Source organism: Aythya fuligula, chromosome 8 (assembly GCF_009819795.1).
Source record: "Aythya fuligula isolate bAytFul2 chromosome 8, bAytFul2.pri, whole genome shotgun sequence".
Lineage (NCBI taxonomy): Eukaryota > Metazoa > Chordata > Aves > Anseriformes > Anatidae > Aythya > Aythya fuligula.
Genome location: NC_045566.1, coordinates 30548379 through 30570848, shown reverse-complemented (window position 1 = coordinate 30570848; position 22470 = coordinate 30548379). Strand labels below are relative to the sequence as shown.

General features: G+C 39.5%; 1 protein-coding gene across 1 annotated transcript; it reads right to left on the bottom strand.

The window, feature by feature from the left end:
• Positions 1–1045: 1045 nt before the first annotated feature.
• ALG14 (ALG14 UDP-N-acetylglucosaminyltransferase subunit) lies at positions 1046–22455 on the bottom strand. The gene is made up of 4 exons (XM_032192283.1): positions 22311–22455; positions 21014–21165; positions 16054–16176; positions 1046–1432 (listed from the first exon to the last, which is right to left on the bottom strand). The coding sequence occupies exons 1-4, from the start codon at positions 22453–22455 to the stop codon at positions 1202–1204; spliced, it is 651 nt and encodes a 216-aa protein (XP_032048174.1). The 3' UTR covers positions 1046–1201.
• Positions 22456–22470: the final 15 nt, after the last annotated feature.

The following is a 22470-nucleotide window of genomic DNA, read 5'->3' as shown; positions in this document are numbered from 1 at the left end:
AGAGTGCGAGTCTCCTTCCGTGGCAGCACGAGGAGCTGCTGTTGGCTTCACCACAATGTCTGTAAAGTATTTCTACTTTTCTTTGAGCTTTTTTCTTTGTATATGTTTCTGTAGCCAGACACATAGCTCTGTGTGCGCGCAGATGACAGATGTGTTTATATTGCTTCGGAGGTGGAACAGTGTGTAGAGTTACATTTTGCCAGATGAATGTGAAATATTAAAGTAGGCTTCACATACTTAGCTCCAACAAAATAGATTTCAAAAGTGGTTCCTATGGATAGCATACTGTTTCCCACGACAAAATCTTAAGTGCGTATCATAATGCTGAAAGTAAGGTGCTCAAAATGAGAAGGTAGGATATACTGAAACTCAGTCCCTGTATTGGGAAAAGAGAAGGGAATCTCTGTTCCTTCCCCTACAACACATAGTAAGGCTTTTTTTCCCCCTCTATATATTAAAGCGTGAAACAGTTCAATTCTTCCGACTGACAGTTTGCTCTCTGTGATGTAACCCTGATGAGGGTAAGCATGTGAGCTTTGAAGGAAGTACTACTTGTGTCTATAAATACTGTGCCTGTGCATGACACTTGTCACCTTTTTATTTATCTTAAGAACTGAACAAAAAATTTCAAAACATGTACTACAGACTATAAGGACGGCGTTGACAAGCCCAGAGGAAAAATGATACTGCTTTAATGCTTTGGGGGGTTTGGAAGACTGCAGAGTACAAACTGTCATGAAGCCAACTTAATATAACTGTTTCTTTTATACTCTAAGGATTCACAAGGGACTTCACTGCTAGCATACAGGAAATAAAGTCTGTTGTGCTAGAACAAGACTTTGTTTCTTACAATTTAGAAAACTACACAAAGTTTCCTTACAGGAAATGTTACAATTCATAAAAATTCCCATATTTATTTGTAGACAAAAATTGCTATTCACATAGCAGGAAAAGTAGATGAAAACAGATGGCATAGACTTAAGGCCATTATGGGTATTGGTGAACAGACCTATATGATGCCAATAAATACAACTACACAAAAATGTACTTTAATGTAGAGAGATCTTTATTATTGTCTGCTTTTCCAGTAATGGCCGATTCTTTTTCTAACAGGAATCCTTGAAAATAAATTGTTACATGAATGAATTTCTTCAGTGAGGAACTTTCAGAGTTTATTTTAGGTGAAGCCTGTCTTCTCTTGTTACACTATTCGACCAAGATAGACTGACTTGGGATATTTTTCCTTTAGAGCAGGCCACTGAACAATGAAGTAATCTGAAAAGTAGTAAAGAATCTTTCCAGACAGGGATAAAGTTTCCACGCGGCAGATGCTTTCTACATACACAATGATTGCTCTTTTTATTCCTAGAAGTCCAAGAAGAAGAGCAGATATACAGACAGGAACACATGTTCCTGGTCCATTGCACAGTATCTAAAAGAGAAACATTTGATAGAAGTAAACCGTGAGTTTTTTTCATATAGTAAAGAATTAAAAATGCACATATTCTAGTAACATTAAATGTTACACACACACACACACAAAAAAAAAGATTACAAAGATATTTTAAACAGAAGAGGCAATTGAATATGTAAAAAAAAATATGGGGTGGGAAACCCAAGACATTATTTCAAAGTAGCTGCCAAAGGAGATCATCACTTCATTCTTCAAGGGGAAGAAGAGCTCTGAAATGGTACAGGCTGCCTAAGAAGGAAGCAGAAAGAACTCCCGGGCTCTTGGATTTATAACTAAAACAGCTTCCATTCTCAATCACAGCTTTGTGTTGTATCACTCATGAGATTTATGCACAGATTAAGCATAATAAGGCCAAAGAAGTTTAATTAGGATTACTAAACCTTGGATTCAGTTATAAACCTCTTGAACTTTGGCTTAAGTCAGCAAAACACTTGCCAGTTCAGCAAAAATGTGCTGATGAATTAGGACTTTCATCAAAACCTACTAGCTGATCTGCATGACCAGAGATCTTTTTTTATTTTAGTAAACACTAGTATTTAGCAAAATGCCTTCCTTAGGTAGGCTTATTTCTATGTATGTGTTGCATACTTGTAGTAGAGAGTCTCAAATTCACATGTAAATGTTAACAGCAAAAGAAAGTGGTCTTTCAAACTTAGACACTGATAAACTGACAAACAGCTTGCTTAAAACTAAAAGCTTTAAAGCAGGGTACGTATCAGGCGTACTACCTGAGTATCAAAATTGGTTTCGGGCAAGGAATTTCTTACTAAATTTAACTGCTACCATGTAATCAGCCCTTTTCTGCACAGCTGGGGGTCATGTGGAAATAAAGAGTTCTTTTACAAAATTGTGGTCCTGTATCCTATGAACTTACATTTTTGTTCCAAGTTCAACAGCTTGTGAAAAACGTTATATTGGTGGGGTGGAGAAAAAAAAGTTTCTGTTTCAGGGCTGTAACAAACATTTCAGAAAGCTTCCTTCCCTGCTTCTTGGCGAGATCCCACTGATAAGCTGGATGACAGCACCTTGCCTCGGTTAAAAGTAGACACTTTTGATGTTACTGACCTGCTCACATATATTGCCCTTTGCCTCTAAAATGGACCCAAAAATCTAGTTTGGGGATGTGAAGACCGTAATGTAATACTTTCTTATCAGAATCCACAGATCTTGATATTGTATGTAAAGTTATTCTGATTTTACTGTTTATCTTAATTTATCCAAAACTTGCTGGTGTTTTCTGGCAGACCCTTTGAACCAACATACCGTATACTGTTCGTGTCTCGAAATACTTGTATAAGAAAACTGCAAGAGCGTAATTCTTTTGTTAACAATTACATAGCAAAAAAGTGATCAAGCTGAACACGTCCACTTTGCATATGATGTTTCTGAAAGCAGTCATATTCTCCGGTTTCAAACCTCCTGTAGAACTTGCTTTCAAGTAAATCCGTGTTGAGGCTTAAAAACCTACTCTACAATCTGATGAGAATGAAAATCCATTTTTTTATATATTTGGCTTGGCAAACAAGGATGTAAACCAACCACACTTGGCCTTTTAGCATTTCAAAGAAACTTCCATACCTGTTAACTAAACCATGTGTTTTGCCCTATTTCCTGACAAGCTTGATTAATTTGCACTGGTGGTGATCCTGCTATTGGTATATGGCTCCTGACACCTAAATTAAACCATGGTTGTGTATCTCTGTTTAGTAATAGCATTTGTTACTGTAGTCTAAACATAGGTGTATGAATCAACCTGGAGTGTTTTTCTGAGTTTTCAGGGGAAAAAACAAAACAAAAACAAAACAAAACAAAACAAAAAAAAACATAATCAACCAGGAAATCTGCTGCAGAACCTGCTGTGTTTCAGACAAACATATAAGAAGCACCAAAACAGTCTAATTATTTACTGTTTTTTCTTGTTAGTTGAATATTCAGACTACTGCTTTCAGCTTCAAAATTCCACTTTAACCAGACAGATAAAAATGTGTGCTGCCTAGATAGAAACTCTACTTATCCTTTCCTTGAGTAGAGCTACCTGGAGTACAAGTACTGCCTGTCTTGTCTTCATTGCTCTCCAGGATCTTTTTCTGTTTCATTCGAGTCCCATTCCCTCCCTTGTCCTTTCCTCATTGTCTTCCATTTCAGTGTTTCTCTGCACTCTGCTAGCCCTCTGAGATGTCTCCACCCATCCTCCCCTTCCTCATCTTTGTGGTCTCAGTACTCTCCTCTTTCTGCTACCCTATTCCCAGGCATACTTCCACCTCTCTTCCTTCTGGACTCGCGCTGGCTCTGCATTCTTCTTGCCTCCAGCCCCTGTGAAAGCTCAGCCCAGCTGGCTAAAGCAAGGGAAGAGTTTCACATCCTTCCCTTCCCTTCTACAGTCTGACACAAAAAATAACAATCACTGATGAGATCTATGTCGCATACAAATCCTAACAGTCTCCTCATCCCAGAAGCTGAGGATGATACAGTAGGTTTTATAAAAAGCTGAATTAACAATAAACATGATGTTTATCAAGCCACTGTGCCATATACTGTGTTCTGCTTCCCCCATTAAACTTGGCTAAAGCTCTAGTCTTTCCAGCACTTTGACTGGGTGCAACACACAGCTAGAATGAATTCCAAACTAAATGTACTCCCAAAAGTTCCTGTAATGAAATAATATTAAATTGATCTGTTTGTGAATATATACATAGACCTAAAGGCCACACTGAGTTGGTGTTACTACTTTGCTGAGCTACAAGCCAGAAAAGCAATAATCAAAAATAAAATCCTAATAAAACATCTTTACTACATACAGATTTAGTTATGACATACTCAATTTATACCTTCTACTAGCTGTTTATAACTTGTGATCTGCTTCTTAGATGCTCTTGGATTCATGGAAAACTCCTTGCATGGGGAAAAAGGATCAGGAAAATTATGGAATAAGCATCTCTAAAAAAAATTATCTGATCATAACTCATGCCCTTTCACACATACCCCTTCAAACTAGAGACAGCAGATGTGACTCCGCAGGATCTCTGTATTCAAAACGGCCATTAGGTACTCTGGCTATAGATGTTCATATTCTAAAATCCTCTGTTTTAGGAATTCTGCCCTGAAAAAGACTCTGGTATGAACTTACTGAACCCAACAGGCAAATAGATCCCTATCTGAATTTGGGGTTGTGATCTTCAAGTCAGAACTATTAATCAACCTTTCTGATAATTAAAAATTAACCTTCAGTTAACCTTCAGGACGTGTCAGGAGACATGTCATACCTGGAACTGTTAGGGCAATTCCCCTACAAAAATCTTGTCTGACCAGCCCTACTTACTCCCTCTCCTGCTGTCACCGGGAAGAGACAGCAGTGCTCCCACTGCGTGGAATGCAACACCAGACACTCATCAAGAGACACAAAGGAAACTTCTGAGGAAAGGAGAACGCATGCTCTAAGGACGAGGACCTGGTGCAGACCTGTCAGCTAGAAATGCTGCCATTCGCTTCTTCCCAGCCAGCAAACCTTTCGTGAAGATGGAAAGGAGCTGCATGGTCTGCAGCCTTCCCAGAGCTTGTAAGAGAAGATAAGCTCTCCTTCTAGGGAATTTCAAAACACTGTCCCAAAGCAACTTTTGGAGAATGAGTGATGTCTTCCATCTTGCAAAGATCAAGGCTTTTGTTTTCCCCCCCAGCAGAATCTGTTGGGGAATCTTGTGGGAATTATTAGTGCCCCATGCAGCAGACGCAGCCATCTATTGGGCAAGAAAGGACTAGGGCCTCTACAAGGTCCATCAGGCTATTTAGGGTAAGTGTTTCCCAATGTCTATTTACTTTAGCTACAAGGCTGCTTGTAGCATATTTGCCTTGCATGAGATATTTTTCTGATGATTTCTGGTTTATTTGCTTCAGCCTTCCTCAAAGAAGCAGCAGAAAGGGCGAAAAAAAAGTGTCAAAGACAATTTTTGTGTTGTTGCCTTCGTGACCTCTGCTGCAACTGCCCACGGACTTTCTTGGTCACTGGTCCATCTCACTTTGTTGCCAGCAAGCTGTAAGGGAGCATTCCAGAAGCCAGCACAGCAGGGCTCTTTACACCATTTGTGTTCAGCTTTAATGCAAAGAAATTTCCAGAGAACTCTTAAAACTAGCTGCCTGTCTTCACAGCGAGGCCTGTAAGCTCAATCCTACATACTGAAATCCTCTAGCAAGTCAACAGAAGCTGTCTTTTAAAAAGTAAACTAATCAATCTGCTTATTGATGGAGGTTTGAAAGTAAAGCATCAGTATAAAACATTTGTGCTTAGTGATTCTACAAATCTAATTTCATAACAATCACTTTCCCATAAAAATGGAATAGTTCCTGCCTTTGTGTTTCAGATATTTCCTACAGCTGTTGAAAGAAAACAAGCTAAGCCAGCAGTCTGGCACACAGGGAACTCTGGCACATGGCACCATTGCTGATAAAAACTGCTTCAGAGTTGGTGAATGCAGCACTGTAGCAGAGTGACATTTACCAGCTCAAACACTGAAACCATAGCTCGCAGATTCACTGGGACTAAATGTCAAGCCACTGGTTAGAACAAAAAGTGAGAAAAGCAGAAAACTTGTAGATTTTCCTATAAATATGTAAACATCTATTTGCTGTAAATCTTTAATGAACAAGTATTTGAGTACTGATTACATTTCTAAAATACAATAATCAAGTGAGGGCAACATCAGTCCCTCTAAACCTAGTCAGAAAGTAAACAAAAAATTAAAAAAAAAAAAATAAAAAAAATTGTGAGACTTGATTTGCATAAGAAACTGTTACACCAGCTGTTTGTAATGATTGCCACAGAGATTGGCCTTTACCACCTGGACAAGAGTAGAGCAACTCCTCAAAGCCTGGGGCTGGGCAGCTCATAGTGTGGAAATGCTGGCTGTGTGGTGATGCATGCACCTGAGCTGAGCACCGCACAGCTCAGCAGCCCTGCTGCTAGCTCCTGGCATGGGGTCAGGGCGCTGCTCGTGCCTCCCTGCTGCCCTGGTAATGCCCCTTCCCCATAGGGCTAAACAGCCAAGGACATGAGTAAGGGAGAGGATGGTGGAGGCAGAGAACTGCTAAAAGAGGTCAAGGAAAACAGGATGATACAAAATTGGGTTTGACCCAAACTGGGTTAATTGTGTGACCTTTGTTTATCTATGCCAGTAAACAATGCTTTAAAAAATAAAAATAAGAAGCGATTAGGTATTTTCTGCTTCCTACCCTAAAATGCTTGCTTATAAATCTTATTTTCTTCATATTTCTGCTGGACTGCTAAAACTCAGCTTTTGTTGATAAATACTTCATTTCAATGGCTAATTAACATTTGGGAACAAAAAAGGAACTGTTCGGCTTATGAAAGCCCACAAGATATCTCTGAGGCTTGTCAGGAAGGCCAAGGAAATCTGAATAGCTGTTTCTGATATTTTAAGGAAGGCAAAGGAAAAGGAGAGGACATTTAAAAATGACAGACCCAAATGTGCTGCTCTTGGTGGCTGGACTTGCATAACAACAACAAAAAAGAAATGCCTTAGCAAGTTATAATGTATGAAACCTTACAAAAATAGCTTTAGAAAACTCTAGAAAAAAGGGCAGACAAAAAAAGTAAGCCTTGCACAAAAGCAGTCAAAATAACAGTAAACAAACACAATTCAATGACACGTAAACAAGAAACTAACAGGGAGCAGAACGCACTGCCTTGATACAAAGGAACCTCACTCCTGAAACCACAAAGCTGAGCACTGAATAACCTGAAGATCTTTCAGAAACAAGGGAAATGGAACCGAGAATGGTTACAGTGACAGGGAAACCAAACAGCTAGATTTAGTGAAAGCTCTGCAGAAGTCCTTGGACATGGAGAGGACAATTAAAAGAAAAAACATAATAACATACTCATTTTTACGCATGGGCTGGTTTTGGACTTCTGCTTTTGTTAAGTAAGAGCTAGGGTTTTTAATGTTTCAGGAGTTTATTGCCTTTTGTGATTTCAGTCCAATAATGAATTTGTGTGTTTTGTGGGTATTTTGCTGGGGGTGTTATTTCTTTCTGTGGCATGAGAAGTAAGAGAGAATCTGCAATGAATTCATTCGTATTCCACCATGCAAGTTACAGCATCTCATGAGCTCATCTCCACTTGCTTGTTTTTAATATTATCTTACTCTATGAAAATTTCACATTAGTGCATTGTAAAGTGAAGCATTTAGTTGAACATTTTTTTTTTTTTAACCAAAAAAGTACTGAGTGGCTACAAAGGTAGGTGTAATGGGCTTCTTGATCTCAGCTGTTACCATGTCTTTTCCCAAGCTTCTCAGGGACCTGCTTCAGCTCAGGGGATCCTAAGCAGCACCTGCAGTCTGTGAGAAACACAACTGTGAACATTACAGCCCTGTAGTTGTGGTACCAGCTCTCTCAATATGGGAGGTTCTTCTAATGAAAAATTAAACAAACAAAGAAGTATTGATGAACAAATATCTCAAACTTGAATTGTAAATTTGTTTATATTATGAGCTCATGATCAAGATGCAAGTATGGAAAGCCAAGAAACCCAGGCTGTATTCATGACTCTGCTGTGATCTCAGCATGGGATTTGGGACCTGGTACTTACTTTTTCTCATATCAATATTTTCTACTTTAACACCAGGAAAACAGTAATTTACTGATCAGAGGAGATGCATCAAGATTCCTGTATATCCTTCTCAGTGAAGATCTCCAGGTATGATGAGTATTGCTTTTATTAGCATGCATTTGCATTGATGGCAAACACAGAAATTTTGTGACTTTTTTCATAGCAACTAAATCTAAAAGGCTTCAAAAGGTAAATTGTTGGTGTATGTGGATGTACTGCAGTTATGACAGATATCAGGAATTCTAGGGAATACATTATTACCATTTGGTAATAAGGAGAAAAAAGAGAACTGCCTTAATATTTTTGGTATTTTTCAAGGTTTAAAATAAGCAGGATCCTCCTCCAACAATTCCCTGTTATTGGTGTGGAGGAAGAAGAAAGTCAGGTTGAACAACATAAAGGTCACTAAACTACCTATTGGCCAATTCCTTTTGAAAAACTAAGTTCTCACCCAGTTCATTTCCCTCTAAAACTTGTGTGAAAGCAGCTAAAACTTCACACTATTTCCTGCAGGCTAGGACGAAACATCTAGCTATGTAGTCTGATGTAAATCAGGTAATTAAGGTAGAATTGAATCATACCTAGATACCCTTTTATCTTCTACTCTCCAAGCCCCAGAATGACCATGAGTACAAAACAAAAGTTCCAGTGTTCTGTAGCAGGAGCTTGTGTTCAAGCTAGTCACCAGTTACAGCTTGTAGAATTGCCATGAAACATTTGAGTCCACTCCTGGGCATTTTATTGCTACAGTTCCATTGTTATTATCACACAATACCCACAGTGGGTGAGGTGCTCTTCAAAACAAGCAGAGACTTGTGTGGTTCTAAGGCAGATTACCCAACAAGGGTAAATAAGAACAGTAAATGCCAGACTGGAAGAGAGATGTGGGAGAGCAATGACTTAAATTAGAAAACTGTGCAGTTGGCTTCTTAATGTGCACTGCTTTTTTCTGCTTTCTACAGGAGTATTATTTTCATTAAAGAATAAAAATGTATTAGGAAGCATCATCCAATCCCTCATCTTCCCATCTGTTTAAAAAAAAAAAAAAAAAAAAGCTGGAGAGAGGGAGACAAAAATCCTACCTGGTGAGTTTTTCTAGAGGTGAAAAACCCTAGTTCCACAAAATTCTAGGGACCAGATACAACCGGATTTAATCATAACAGCAACAAGCATTGTCACTTCTGCCTCCTAGGCACTTAGTTGCCTGGCCCTGAGTTACTAGCCAACTGTCCTCAGAGGTAAGAGATAAGGCAAGGAGCAGCACTGACGTGCCATGCATCAGTCTCCATGTGCAAAGCAGTAGTAGAGAGACTCCCAGTTTCTGGACCTCAGCAGAGTTCAGGAATGTGGCTACTTGATGCTGTCAAGCCATAAACAGCTCAGGTCTGTTTCTGGGTATGCCTAAGGGCTTATATGTTGAAAGGAAGGATAACTGGGGTCATGAAAAGTCTCATGAGTTAGGCAACAGCATAGGAAGGTAAGTTTGAAAATCTAGATTTGGATGCATGCAGAAATGTGCAAGTTTGACTTTTTTTTGGGTTAAACTAACCTTAGTTACCCTACTTAACTGCCCCTGTAATCAGGCAAAAGGTGGCAGGTCTGTGACTGGAAAGAAAAGGTCTTCTTTGGAGTGATAGTTTCCATCCCCATACACGATGCTGCAGATACATGGAAGCAGAAGGGGATGTGAGCACAGCGTTCTCCCCAACCTAGCTACCAAACATAAAATGAGAATCATAGAACCAATCAGCCAAAAACAATGATGAAGGACAGGCAAGAAAGTTGTACTAATTCTCAAGTCTGTTGGAAGGTTGGTGCTGGTTATTAAAGCTTTAAATTAACACCCAGACTGTCAATGAGACCAGCCAAGCATCATCATCTCTGCCAGACGTCTGTGTGAGGAAATAGTGGCATGAGTGAGTTGTGTAAGAAACTGGAAGATGGATAAAAAGTTGCTTAAAAAAGAACAAGATCACCACGGCAGATGCAGGCTGGAGAATAAATACCTATCTACATTACCATGGAGTACCAACAGCCTGTTCTTTATTGCTGCTACTTCTAAATTTGTAGGAAGTAAAAGAAATTTGACTTTGTGTAGATGAAAAAGTTGGTTAAAATGCAATTCAGCAAAGGACCTGTGCCAAACACATGGAATGGCAGTTACCAAACCACACCTGCAGCTACAAACACTAGGTGCTGGATGTCTTTCAGCAAGCTGTTATTGCACTTACTGTCACCTTGCCTGAGTGGTAGCCTGACAATGGGCTTGGTCAGAGAGACACAAGAAATACTATCAAACCTTCTAGAGCCTGTTTAACTGTAAGAGAGCATCTCATCTTCTATGTCAAAAAGAAATGCTTATTATAATAGCCTGCTTTTACTTGGAAGGAAAGGAGAAATGAAATCCAAAGATTAAATTAAATCATACATACTAACAGTGACCTGAAATGAGCCTTTAATTGCAAATCTCAACGTGTCTCTCATTACTCAAGCATTCATTTAAGTAGAACTTTGAATAGGTACTTCAGGTTAGCTACAATTTATATTTTGTAGTACTACACTAACTGTAGTTGCTATAACAAGAATCTGCATCAAATACCTGCCTGAAACTTCTTCACAACACAAAACCTAGAGGTGTGAGCAGTCTGTGCTGGGCGGCAGGGCCTGGTTCAGCTGTCAGGTTTGGCAAGACTGCTCGCTTGAAACAGGGCTGTGTGATGTACGTGGAAGTAGCATGACCAGGATCTGCATTAGGTTCATGACAGAGCTAATGAGTTAAGACTGATCAGCCTTTAGTTTAAATTGGACTTAAATCTAAGCTAAGATCTCAGTTAATCTTTACTGCTATTGCGATCCTCCTTCTGAAATATGCTATCTACAGGCATGGCTGACTGGTGGTAGCAGAAGACACAGCTACCAAGCTAGCTGTAAAGCAGCTAACCTGAACGGCTTGAGATGTTTATCTCTGCTCAGCAGAGGGTAATTCGACACAGTGGCTGCAGGGTAGCTGTGTGCAGCACACACAATACAAAGTAGAGGATGGGCAAATGTGACTCATTTTCATTAACACTAGTAAGTTACAACACAAATTTGGATGTCTTCACTTTGTTTTCTTTTTAGACTATACAACTTAAATCACTGGTCTTAACCTGATGTTCTCACTCATCTCTTTTGACTGTTTTGATCTTAGAAGAACAACAGTTGATCAGACATTGTAAAATCAATTTGATCCAAAAGAATTATAAGCAGGGGAGAAGGATTCAGTAAACAAAAAAAAAAAAGAACCAGCTAGTCTTAATACTGTATTATACAAAGTTCACTTGTTATGAAGTGAATAGAGGAAAAAATGTCACCACCCAGATTTTGTAGTTTTCCACCAAGTTCTAATAAGAACCGTGATATACGGGACAATAGCTTATTATTCATCACAGCCATTTATCATAAGTGCTATGAACTTCAGACATTTTAGGCAGGGTACAAAGAATGGAAAATCTTAGCTAAATGAAATAATGATTTCCTTTCATATAGTTTGCTGCAAATACTTCTGTAACAACTCCAGAAGCTTGCTGTAGTGAATTGAAGCAGCCTGGGGACCAGCGTGTGTAATGGGATGTGCAGGCCTGAGATGAATCATACGAGAATTGGTAGGCTGCTAGAAGCATAATCAGCTGTGCAGATTTCGGGCTTCTATAAAAGTTTGCAAAGGAGAGTCCTGTTCAGCTGACAGCTGGTGGGGAGGGAGGCAGCACGGCTTGTTGTACTTGCTGTGCAAATGTAAACTTCTTACTGGAGACTTCCCACGGGAAGGAGGCTCGAAAGTGGAAGGACTGCCTTCTTTGCCTGATTTAACCCCGGCTTTTCCAAGCAGCAGTGGCCTGAAAACATCTGCTTATCTCAGGCTCTGTAGAGCACTGAAGCCTCAGACACTGCTGAGGAGTGTCCCCAGAGTTTAGGATGCACGATGCAGTAATGACTGGAGCTGCGGAGCTTTGAAGGAGAGTCCAGCACTGACCCAATTACACATCCCATCTGTGGCTGAAAATGAGGGCTGGATGCAATCTCTGTACGCTTTTCTATTGTGTGGTGCATGTGTATCCTTTGTTTTCAGCTTGACTTTGTGGTATGCCAGAATGCCTGGAGTAATTGTGATCCAGCCAAAGGGCTAGATCACCTGAAGACCTGGTTTCAGGGTTGGCAGATTGGCCCAGAGACTACGAAGACAACAGCTCCGTGAGGAGCAAGAAAACTGAGGACTAGGATCCTCTGAACTTGTAGCTACTGACTGTAAGCATGTTGTAGAAAGGCTGTAGCATTATGCCTCCTTGGACAACAAATAGTCTATAAAAGATTCAATAACTTTTCCCTATCTTTGGGAAAATCTCTGTGCGGCTCATCCATTTTTCTGTATCTGTCTAAGAAGGATTTGCATCTTTCCCTAGATAGCAGATCTTCTATCACCTTATTTTGCGTTTAAGTTTCTTCTCAACTTTTCTCTCAATGAAGGCAATAAAAATCTCTTTTCTCTGACCAGCTGCCTGTTTTCATAGTAGGATTTTGCAGTCTTTGAGGCTATAAGTGCATATTAAATCTGGCTGCAGCTGATGGTGTTAAACTTTTTTTTTTTTTTTTTTTGGGGGGGGGTAGAAGGAAGATGTAGACAGAGCATGCTGGCACGAGCCTTGCTTTCCTGGAATTTTAGGTCTCGGCATAGGAAGCCCAAATAAGGTTGACATGTTGTAAAAACTACCCAGCATAGATGTGCCTGCAAATCATTTTTGGTACCTATATTTCTAGAATTCTGTATTTGGCTATAAGAACACAAGACAATCATCACTTCTGATGTCTTAATTCTGTTACTTGGTTTAATACCTCTAAAGGGATTTAACTTTGCAGAGTGCAGATGCTCATAACTCAGAAATGGGCCTCTTGAATATGATCTCAAACTGAACAACTCAACTAACTTTTACATTTCTTAAACCCTCTGGGGGCCCATTTTAAGTGTGGGTCAAGTCCTGCAAGACCATAAAGGTCTCCTGGAAGTTGTTCAGTTCTTTCTGAACTCACTGTCTTGAAGAAGGGTTAGATGAAACTGCTTTCTCATGTAAACTAAGAAGCTTTGCCAGAAGATCAGTGTGAGATGTAAAGGGGACACAGTGCTCATGTAAATAAGTACATATAAATTAACTCCTGTGCTGCTAGGTTTGTTGCTTTCCCCCTCGTAGCTATTTTGGCTCAATAGTTTTGCTAGGTATGCCAGCCTAAGCCTATCTGCTCCAAACTTGCCTTTGTGCACCTAATGGTTTCTGTCTCCCTTTGCGCTACTTCTCTTGTCCCGTATTCCTTAAACTGAAACTACAACAAATCTGCTTTTCTCTAGCTTTTGGGTGTCTGGAAAAGACTTCAAAGGATAGAGCTAGTATTCCTTCAAACAACAAGTTTATGACAAGCCTAAAAGTAAGCGTAAAGATTTGAGGATCACATGTGTGTATAAATGACTTAGAAGCAATTCAAATGTGTGTTTCCTTCTTGCAGTTCAACAAAAACAATTGCCTAGACTGAAACTGTACTCTGCCCTTAAGCTCTACTGTTCAAAAATATGAAACTCTCAGCATGATGTAATAGTGTGCTTGCTTCTATATTCGGGTGTCCGTTTCCATGCCAGAAGTTATAGATTAATCCTGTAAAGTCCAGCACTTGTTCCACCCTTTCTGGGTCCTTAAACTACTGATCATTTATGTTCTGCCAAGAATAGGGCAAGTTGCAATTCACTGAGAACATTTTCCTCTAAAGGCAATTAAATATTACCAGTTGCTTCACGTATCGCACAGGATCTTTTCACTGGCAATGCGACGCATTTTAATCCCCATATCGCTTTACTTTGATAAGTGCTTTAAAATCTTTACAGCTCTCTGACTTACTGTGTTTTGAAGAATTCCTAAGCTATGAGATACATATATACATGACTAGTAGTGTAGTATGCAAAGCTTCTTTGAAGTGGTATAAGATTTGGCATAAAGTCAGAAATATTCCTGCCAGTGGCAGTACCTGCTGCTGTTGTGGCCAGTGATAGTACCTGGCAAAAAACATTTGGGAACTCCCTCCCCTCAAGCCCTTTTCTAATCATGGATAAGGAATCTTTGGATGGAATTTTGAACTAGTGTTTCCCTTAAACTCTGCAAAGGTCTTACAGGCCTTGCTAAAATGTATTCCTAATTTTATGAGGACAAGTGTTTTTCAAAAGCATTAAGCTTTAGATATCTTATCAACTCCAACCATGTTTCTGGTAATTCTACATGTAAATCCCACTGTCACTTTAAATTTCTCTTGTAAACAGAGGAACCATGGAATTAGTAACTTCCTGCTCTTCTCCTAGGATGTGTCCTATTGACACTTTGTGTAATATATTAATCTACACAGTGGGATTTGCAGTCAGTTTCTTTTGCAATATTTAGTTTAAAAATATATATACATTAAATGAAACCAGTGGTGTAGCAAGGTGATTCCTAAATATCTGATACCTTTTCTGTAAGGTATCTGCTTCATGTAAACTACCCATTAATATTTACCCCCCAAATGAAAATCACTGTAGAAAGAAAAGTATCCCCTCCTCCATCCCAACTTTATAGGCTTGAAAAAAAAAAGGACTGAAAAGAAACTGTGTGTTGTTCTGCACATTAAACTGTTCTGAAAACTTCAGCAAGCAAATAACTTTTGATCTAATAGGAACTGAAAAGTACTACTGAAGCCCATGAGATCATACAGTTCACAGCAGCTTCTCTCAATGTTCAAAATAACACAATTATATTTGAGCCTCTTTGGAACAAGCCATACAGTTCACAGCGAGAGCTAAAAAAAAGTCCATTTACAAACATCCTCTGTGGGTTACTAAACACACATCATTATATACATCGTTACTAAATTATGAAAAATAACTTGCAACTGCACAAGTTTATACAGGTCTCATTTAAATATTAAAAGTAATAATAATATGAGATTCTGCTAAAATGTCTTTTAAATCCCAAGTTTGGATATCTGATACCTTAATATGACAACTCTAGCAAAAGGTCAGATTTTATCAATTTTTTTCTTAAAGAATGGTAGGACTCAAACCATGGAGTCCAATGCACTACCTTCTGAGTCCTGCATTAACAAAAATCTTTATCGATCAGATATGTCTTACTATTTTGTTTATTTCTATAACCTGACAACCCTGAATGCTTCTGACTCTATAAAGTGTGTAGAATATTTTAAAATGTATGTTGTAATTAGCATGGGATTGCGGTTTTGTGAACAGCTAGAAAAAGCTACCAGAAGTGAGAGGCTCTAGTTGATGTTTTGGCAGGGATGCTTTTTGTCATCAATAATTGTTAGTCTGCCATAGACTAAATACCTATGTATCTAGCTGAAAAGCTAGACTTTATCCCCTTCTACAGTACATAACAGGTTTGATTGGGCAGGTCCAGCTCAGTTGGTAGATCCCCTAGTATTGACTAACCAGGTGGCCTTTGCCAAATAAGCATGAGAACTGAATTTGTATACATTTCTGCTGGTCTGAACCTGTCTGTTCCAGACTGGTCATACCATTTCTGGAGCAAGACCAGCCAACAGGATAACCGGGCTTTCAGGCATAGTTTGTGCTGTCGCAATCCTGAAGAGATATTATCAAGAACCTGCAAACCTGTTTGTGGTAGCTCTACTGGCATTCGCTCCCTAATGTTACCTGAAAACTTTGAGAAAGGATACTAGTTTTGCTGGACTAATTCATTTGCATGAAACCATTCTGTTTCTTGGTGTATTGCTACAATATCTCTTTCAGCTTTTAACGTTCAAAAATGTATGTCCTGTGAACTGTAGAACTAAGCACACACATGTGATACAGTCTGCAATGTCTCGATATTCCAAATGCTTCTACAATGAAGATTAGCAAATTCTCAATACTTAAAAATTTACCTACCAAATCTGGTTTCAGTTTGTAGGTCAAAGGAAAGGAATAAAGTATGGAGTACAGGGTTGTTACCACAGAAGAGATCCAAGATTGTCTAACCTCGCGGCTTCTGGGAATGCGATCAAGGGTGAACTGTAAGAGAGCATGATAAAGCTGAATTGTTATTTTTTCTAAGAATGTTGTTGTTCCTTCTATAGAGTTATTAGACCTATCTGTGCCAACATTTTTTTTTAATTTTTAAATCTAGGTTGGAAATATTTGGGTATGAAATCCTTTCTTAGATGCCTTATTCACTATCATGCTTAGCACTCTTTGGAATGAGGTTAAACAAAATACTAGAACTATGTATCTATTTTTAAAATCGTTTCCTATGTTACTTTAAAACATTCCTAAATTTAAAAACAACTCAGCTGGAGCAACTTCGTCTGCTGTATGTTAACTTATTGCCCCTCCTAGTGGTCACCGAGACACATTTCTAGGTTTCATAAACTAGTCCAAACAAGGTGACTCACTTCTTTTTATTTCCTGCTTAAATTCATTGTGGATTTACATTCCAGAAGATGTAACAACATTTCCCAATTAATGTCCAGTGCATGCTATTAAAAATGTAATAGCAAATATCACTCTCCTTTAAGTGAGTACTCGAATATTCGGAAGAATATGCAAGACATAGTCAAATTGCAAAATATTTGCATTTTAAAACAGGAAAGAACATAAATTAATATTAAGTTTAAGAAATACTATTCATTGTTTTTTACTTAGGCAAAATTAGAGATCATCCCATGTGTGTAAAAGGTATCGAATTAACAAAATACGGATGTTTTCTGTTTGTCTCAGAACAGTGTATGCAGCCAATGGTATTCAGGCTTCATGCACTCTCCCCCGATGTCTTTGACATAGAGGAACTGCACCTAAGAATTATTGCTACAGCTGGGGGTAGTCCTGATGCCCATTCAATTTGTCATTGTTGAGATGAAAAACAAATACATTAAATATACTGTACTGCCCAGTGATGTTGACATATTGTGAAGTTAGTGACCGCTGTCCAGATCTAAACATGGGACACCAGATCACTAACGTTAGGAGTGAGGGACTCTAAATATCATTACACATATTGAAAACTCCCCATTTACTTCAATGACACCATATCTGACTGATACAATTTAGCCCTGCTGATTTGTGACTAGGAAAGGTGATGTTACCAATAGTTGCACATTAAATACAAACTACAAATCCGTTTTGAATAGCTATAACTCAGGTCTTTTTTATGTGAAGTGGAAAAAAATAAAGAAAGAACCCTTACAAATGCAGAATATTAAGTTAATTTTCTTGACTGAAATTATCTCGTTTCATTGCAATAAGGTTCTTTAATTGTTGTAATACTGGAAGGCGTTAACAGATGTTACAAACTGGCTGTTTTATATTTTATTTGAAGGTGTTGTAACTGATTGTATTAGTCTGATAAAATATGGAAAAACAAACGTGCCCTCTGTTCCCCATTTAACAGGATTCTGGTTATCACTATTTCTCAAAGCTTTGTAAGAGATCAGGTGATAAAAAGAAATGCTGTTAAGTGAAGTTTAGACTCTTTCACAGTATGCTGTCCTGTAAGAAATATGTATTGACAAGGTAGTTTTAGGCAGATCAAGTTTTAGTAGAAGCATTTGGATGTTCTCTTCACTGCAAGAATGGTATTAAATAATAAAGTTCTTGCCAAAGACCTGTATGTAATTTTCTCCGTCATAAAAAAAAAAAAAAAAAAATCACCAAAATTTGGCAGGGACCCTAAATGGTATAGAAGTAGAAATTTAGTTGCAGAATTGGAGTAAAGATCAGACTGGTTTTATCTATATTCTTCACAATACATGCTTGAAACTTTGCACACTGACGTCTGTATTGCATATTAGAACTTCAGCCCATGCATCAATCGACTCTTGAATATTTAGCTGGGGAACAAAATAGGATTCTGTTTGTTTAAAAGCCACTGCCAGGTGTTTCTCCAGTGTCTCATCTAATGGAGTACTGCTAGTATTCTGGACAAAGGCACCTCCTGAATCTTTTGTTGGAAAACTGCATAATATGTCTGATATCAGAAACAAAAAAACTCTTCCCTAAGTTCTGTGGTTTCATACTGTTGCATTTATTTTTCTTACTGCTGTAGCAGAATCAGAAACCTTTTCATTATTTGAAGACAAATGTTCCAAACTGGCAATTCAATGATATTGACAGGGTATTGCAATTTTAAAACCAGCGATGTAGTCCTCACCTGTTTAATAGCACAGTTTTGCAAGCATGCAGGGAAAAGTTGCATGCATGCATCATGGAAAACTGTCATTGCTGTGAATTGTTAAAATATCCTCAACTGAATATACTGCAATTTTTCCACAGAAACTGGGTTTATGTAGTCCTTTTTCATGCTGATGAACAGGATTTCCTAGCATGATAACTTTCATGAAACATAATGGAAAAGAACGTGGTCAAATAAGCATTATGTAAAGGCAAATTAATCTGGCTTGTCCTCTTACCCATGGTGAATAGGGGTACAAGATCCCTTGAAGAATGTGTGTTATTCAGTAAACATATGTAAAATGTCTTTCTTCTGCTAGACTAAGTCAGCAGGAGCTGAAGCAGGTTCTCTGTGCTGAGTGCAGAAGATAACCTGGCTATCAGCTGTGGGGGCAGCCAAGTAGAATTACTGTGGTTACAGGTTGGGAGCCAGAGAAAATAAAGTGATAGCAGGACCAGGGACTTCTCTTAGGAGGCTCTTTGGATTTTATTTTCCAGAAGACTTAGTGGGTAGGTGTGCAGCATTTCGTTTCTTGTTAGCAAGATGTTGCTTTTAGCTTCTTTTCCTTCTGCCTGAATACTGCTGCTTTTATATCTGGGCTAAACCACGTATCAGAAAGAAAAATTGGTTATATTTGTGGCTTTTACATAGTAATTTGCTACAGAAGTACACTGATTTTCTCTTAGACCATTATTCTAATCTGTCTTCTGTCCAGTCTTTAGTTCTGGTAAAATATACTTCCTTGATGAGAAGAGGAAGGGAATGATTGTGGATTGAAGCTTTCAGAGTTTTCCCCTTCATTTATTCAAAGCTGCAAGAAGCCACTAATGTGATTTTTAAATGGGTATGTACTCTAGCACCCTCAGTGCCAAAGCACACATTAGTTGAAAGCATACTCTGAAAGTTGGCAAATACATGCTATAGGCACGTGACCTACACTTTCCAAAATGTATCTTCTATTTCACTCTGAATATTTTTGCTCAGTGGAAAAAGAATGGCCAAAGTAAAGCGAGCATCTGTTATCCAGACAGCAAACTCAGATGCAGCCAAGTACGTTCCTCTGGCTTTCAGTGCTCAAGGAAAATATAACTACACGATGCGTTAGCAGTTGGCTGGGGGTAGGAAAGGGAAGTTGCTTAGCTAAGTGAACTAGTGAAAAATACATTATTTTTTTAATACTTGAAATATGTATTTTTTTAAGAAACTTAATAACTTAGGGTTGGACACTTTTCAGATAAATGAATATGGCTCTTGATGCAAATGGCCAATTACCAAACAAGATTTCTCTGAATTATGAAATACCTCCTGCCACTTAACTAAACTCATCCATGGTACACAACAAGAGAAGAGACAGCCACGCTGAATTTTAAATGAAGCCATCCCCACTCGATACAGCCATCTGTGGAATGTAAGGAACCTTCACCTTTAGAGTTGAAAGTGGAGTAGACAAACTTATAAACTTCATTCTTGAGTGAGCTTGTTGCTCACCTTAGCAGCAGTTGCTTTACAAGGAAAGGGTCTGTTCTGAAAATCACTAGTACTGAGTTCTAGTTTTCAGTCCTATCGGTGTTGCTGAAAACAACAGAAATACTGTAAGTGCACCATTAGAAATCAATGCCACATAAATAAGTTATTTATGACATGTGCAGCTTGCTCAAAAGGAATAAGATTTTTGTAATTGAAACATTAACTTCCATTGTACTTTTTCCATTTTCTAAATAAAAACGTAATCTTTCTACTAATTCTGCTGGACATCAGATTGTACTTTACATCAGCAGGGAGTCATACTGCTGGTCTGTTAATGATACAGTCAACTGGCTCAAAACAAGCAAACATTTGATAAAAAGATATTCAGAATATTTTCATGATTTTTCATTATTTTTAGGAATTCAGTGTTTGCTCAGGTCATCAATCAGGAAACTACTGACATTAAGATGCCTTAAATACTTTTAAGCACTTGTGTAACTAATGCTCAGTTTTAAAAACAAAGTAAAACAGTCTAGAAACACAAAAGGAATACAACTTTAATCAAGGCCTTCTTAGATAAAACCTTAGATAATACTTCTTTCAAAAATATACTTATGTCACTGAGGGAAATGCCAAAATAAAAAATAAAGTAACACCACCAAAAACAAACAAACAAAAAAAAACAAACCATATTTCTATACAAAGATTTTTATAGCTACAAGTAATGCTTCTGTGACTAACTAGTTTACTGAAATAAGGGAGTTGTTTTTTTTTTCCAGTGTGCTTTTCATGAGCACTAGATAGCCTTCTTTCTACAGCAGTTACTTTCACTACACTTATGTTCCCCCATTGCTTTAAATGGATTAGCATGTTAACCAGTGCTAAAGACCATTTAAGAAGAAAGTAAGGAAGGTAGGAGTGAAAATTGGAAGCGACAATGGCATTTGCTATTTTTAAGTACTTTGCATTTTCAGGGTCTCTAGTACAACATCAATCAATTTAATTTATTTAGCTCACCTTTAGCAACATAAAATCCAGTATGTACAGAATGGCACTTTAGCTGAACTTTAGTGAAAGTGATTATCAATAGCTAGAAAATCAAAAGCACAAGCTGATCTTAAAAATAACCTTTTAAAGAATCACTTCTAAATTGCCTTGAATTAGAATGTCATGTTGAGATCAATTTATCTTACAAGAGCATATTTAACAAGTTACCTGGGAATTGGAGAACCTTTGAGCCCTTTTTTGTTCAAAAGAACGTATTTTAGCTTCACTCATCTTATCTGAGTCTGCAAAAATATAATGTCTAGGCGAGTATGACTCTGACAAACAACTAAGTAACCTCAGGATTTCTGTTGTGTGCCCTCCTGTAGAAACAAAATAAACTGCTGTTAGTATATGAAATATTCTGTAACTTTCCATTTCTTCAGTTGGATTAGTTGCTTTTCCTTTTACAATTTTTTGGTACTAATAGTATCAGTCACACTCTTCTGAAAGGAGAAGATTTCGATTAAAGGATGATTGAGACTGTTTAAGTAACATGAGGACAACTCAGGTCCCACTGAAGCTATACGGATGGAAGTTTTTCAGTTAAATGAGATTGAAACAGGATCACGCGGAAGTGAGACATTTGTGTTTAACGTCCTTTACATCATGCAAAAATAACTGGGTAGAGTTACACTGCAGTCCCTATTCAGAGACCGTACCCAAGCCCAGCTGTCAAAATAAAACCAAATGGGAGCCCACCAGGAGCTGCACCTTGGACGTGTGACTCTCACTGAGCCGCCTGAGTGTTCAGCCTATGGCCTGGGAGACCAGAGCTGGGGACTGCGCTGTCCCAGCCTGTAATGCTGGAGGCGAGCAGGCAGCAAGGTCAGCGCAGCAGCTGAATGCCACGCAGCGGCCAGCCCAGCGCCAGCCAAATGCCTCACCTACTGCCCTCGCAGGGCTGCCCAGCTTTTAGCTGCAAGGTCACTTTGCTCGGGGCGCCGATCTGGCAGCAGGCTGCAGAGAAGGCAGAAGGTGTGGTGCAGGCAGAAGGTGTGGTGCTCCGGTTTTTTGGTCAGTTTAGCTTCCAGAGCCGGGGCTGGGTGCATCCCGGTGAGGCGGGGAGCGGGCAGGCGGCGTGGCTGCGTGGAGTCTGCCCGCGTGGGGCCGGAGCAGCCTAGCAGCAGGGTGCTGTGTCCCCAGGGACGCACAGACGCGCTGCAGCCCTGAGCTGATCCGTTATTTCACCCGGGAAAGCTTTTCACTTATTTATTTTTAATGCGCACACCAGATCTGACGGGACCGAAGCCCACCCGGCCGCCAGGCAGCCCCGCGCTGCCGTTACCCTCTCGCCACTCAGCGCGTCAGGCGCCCGGGGGCACGGCTCCACCGCGACTACAACTCCCGGCACGCACCGCGGCGCCCCGGGGAACCCCACCCTCGCACTCGCCGCGCGCTGCATGCCGGGAGCTGTAGTTCCCGCTGCCCTCCGCGGGCTCCGCGCCGCGCGCCGACCCCTACTCACCGGAGCCGGCCACCACCAGCAGGCTGAGGGGAGGCGCCCGCCGCCCGCGCCGCCTCCTCGCCAGGAGCGCCACGGGGACGAGCAGGAGGGGGAGGAGCAGCAGGACGGCAGCGGCGCCGCTCAGCGGGGGAAGCGGCGGCTCCATGGCGCCGCGGCGGGC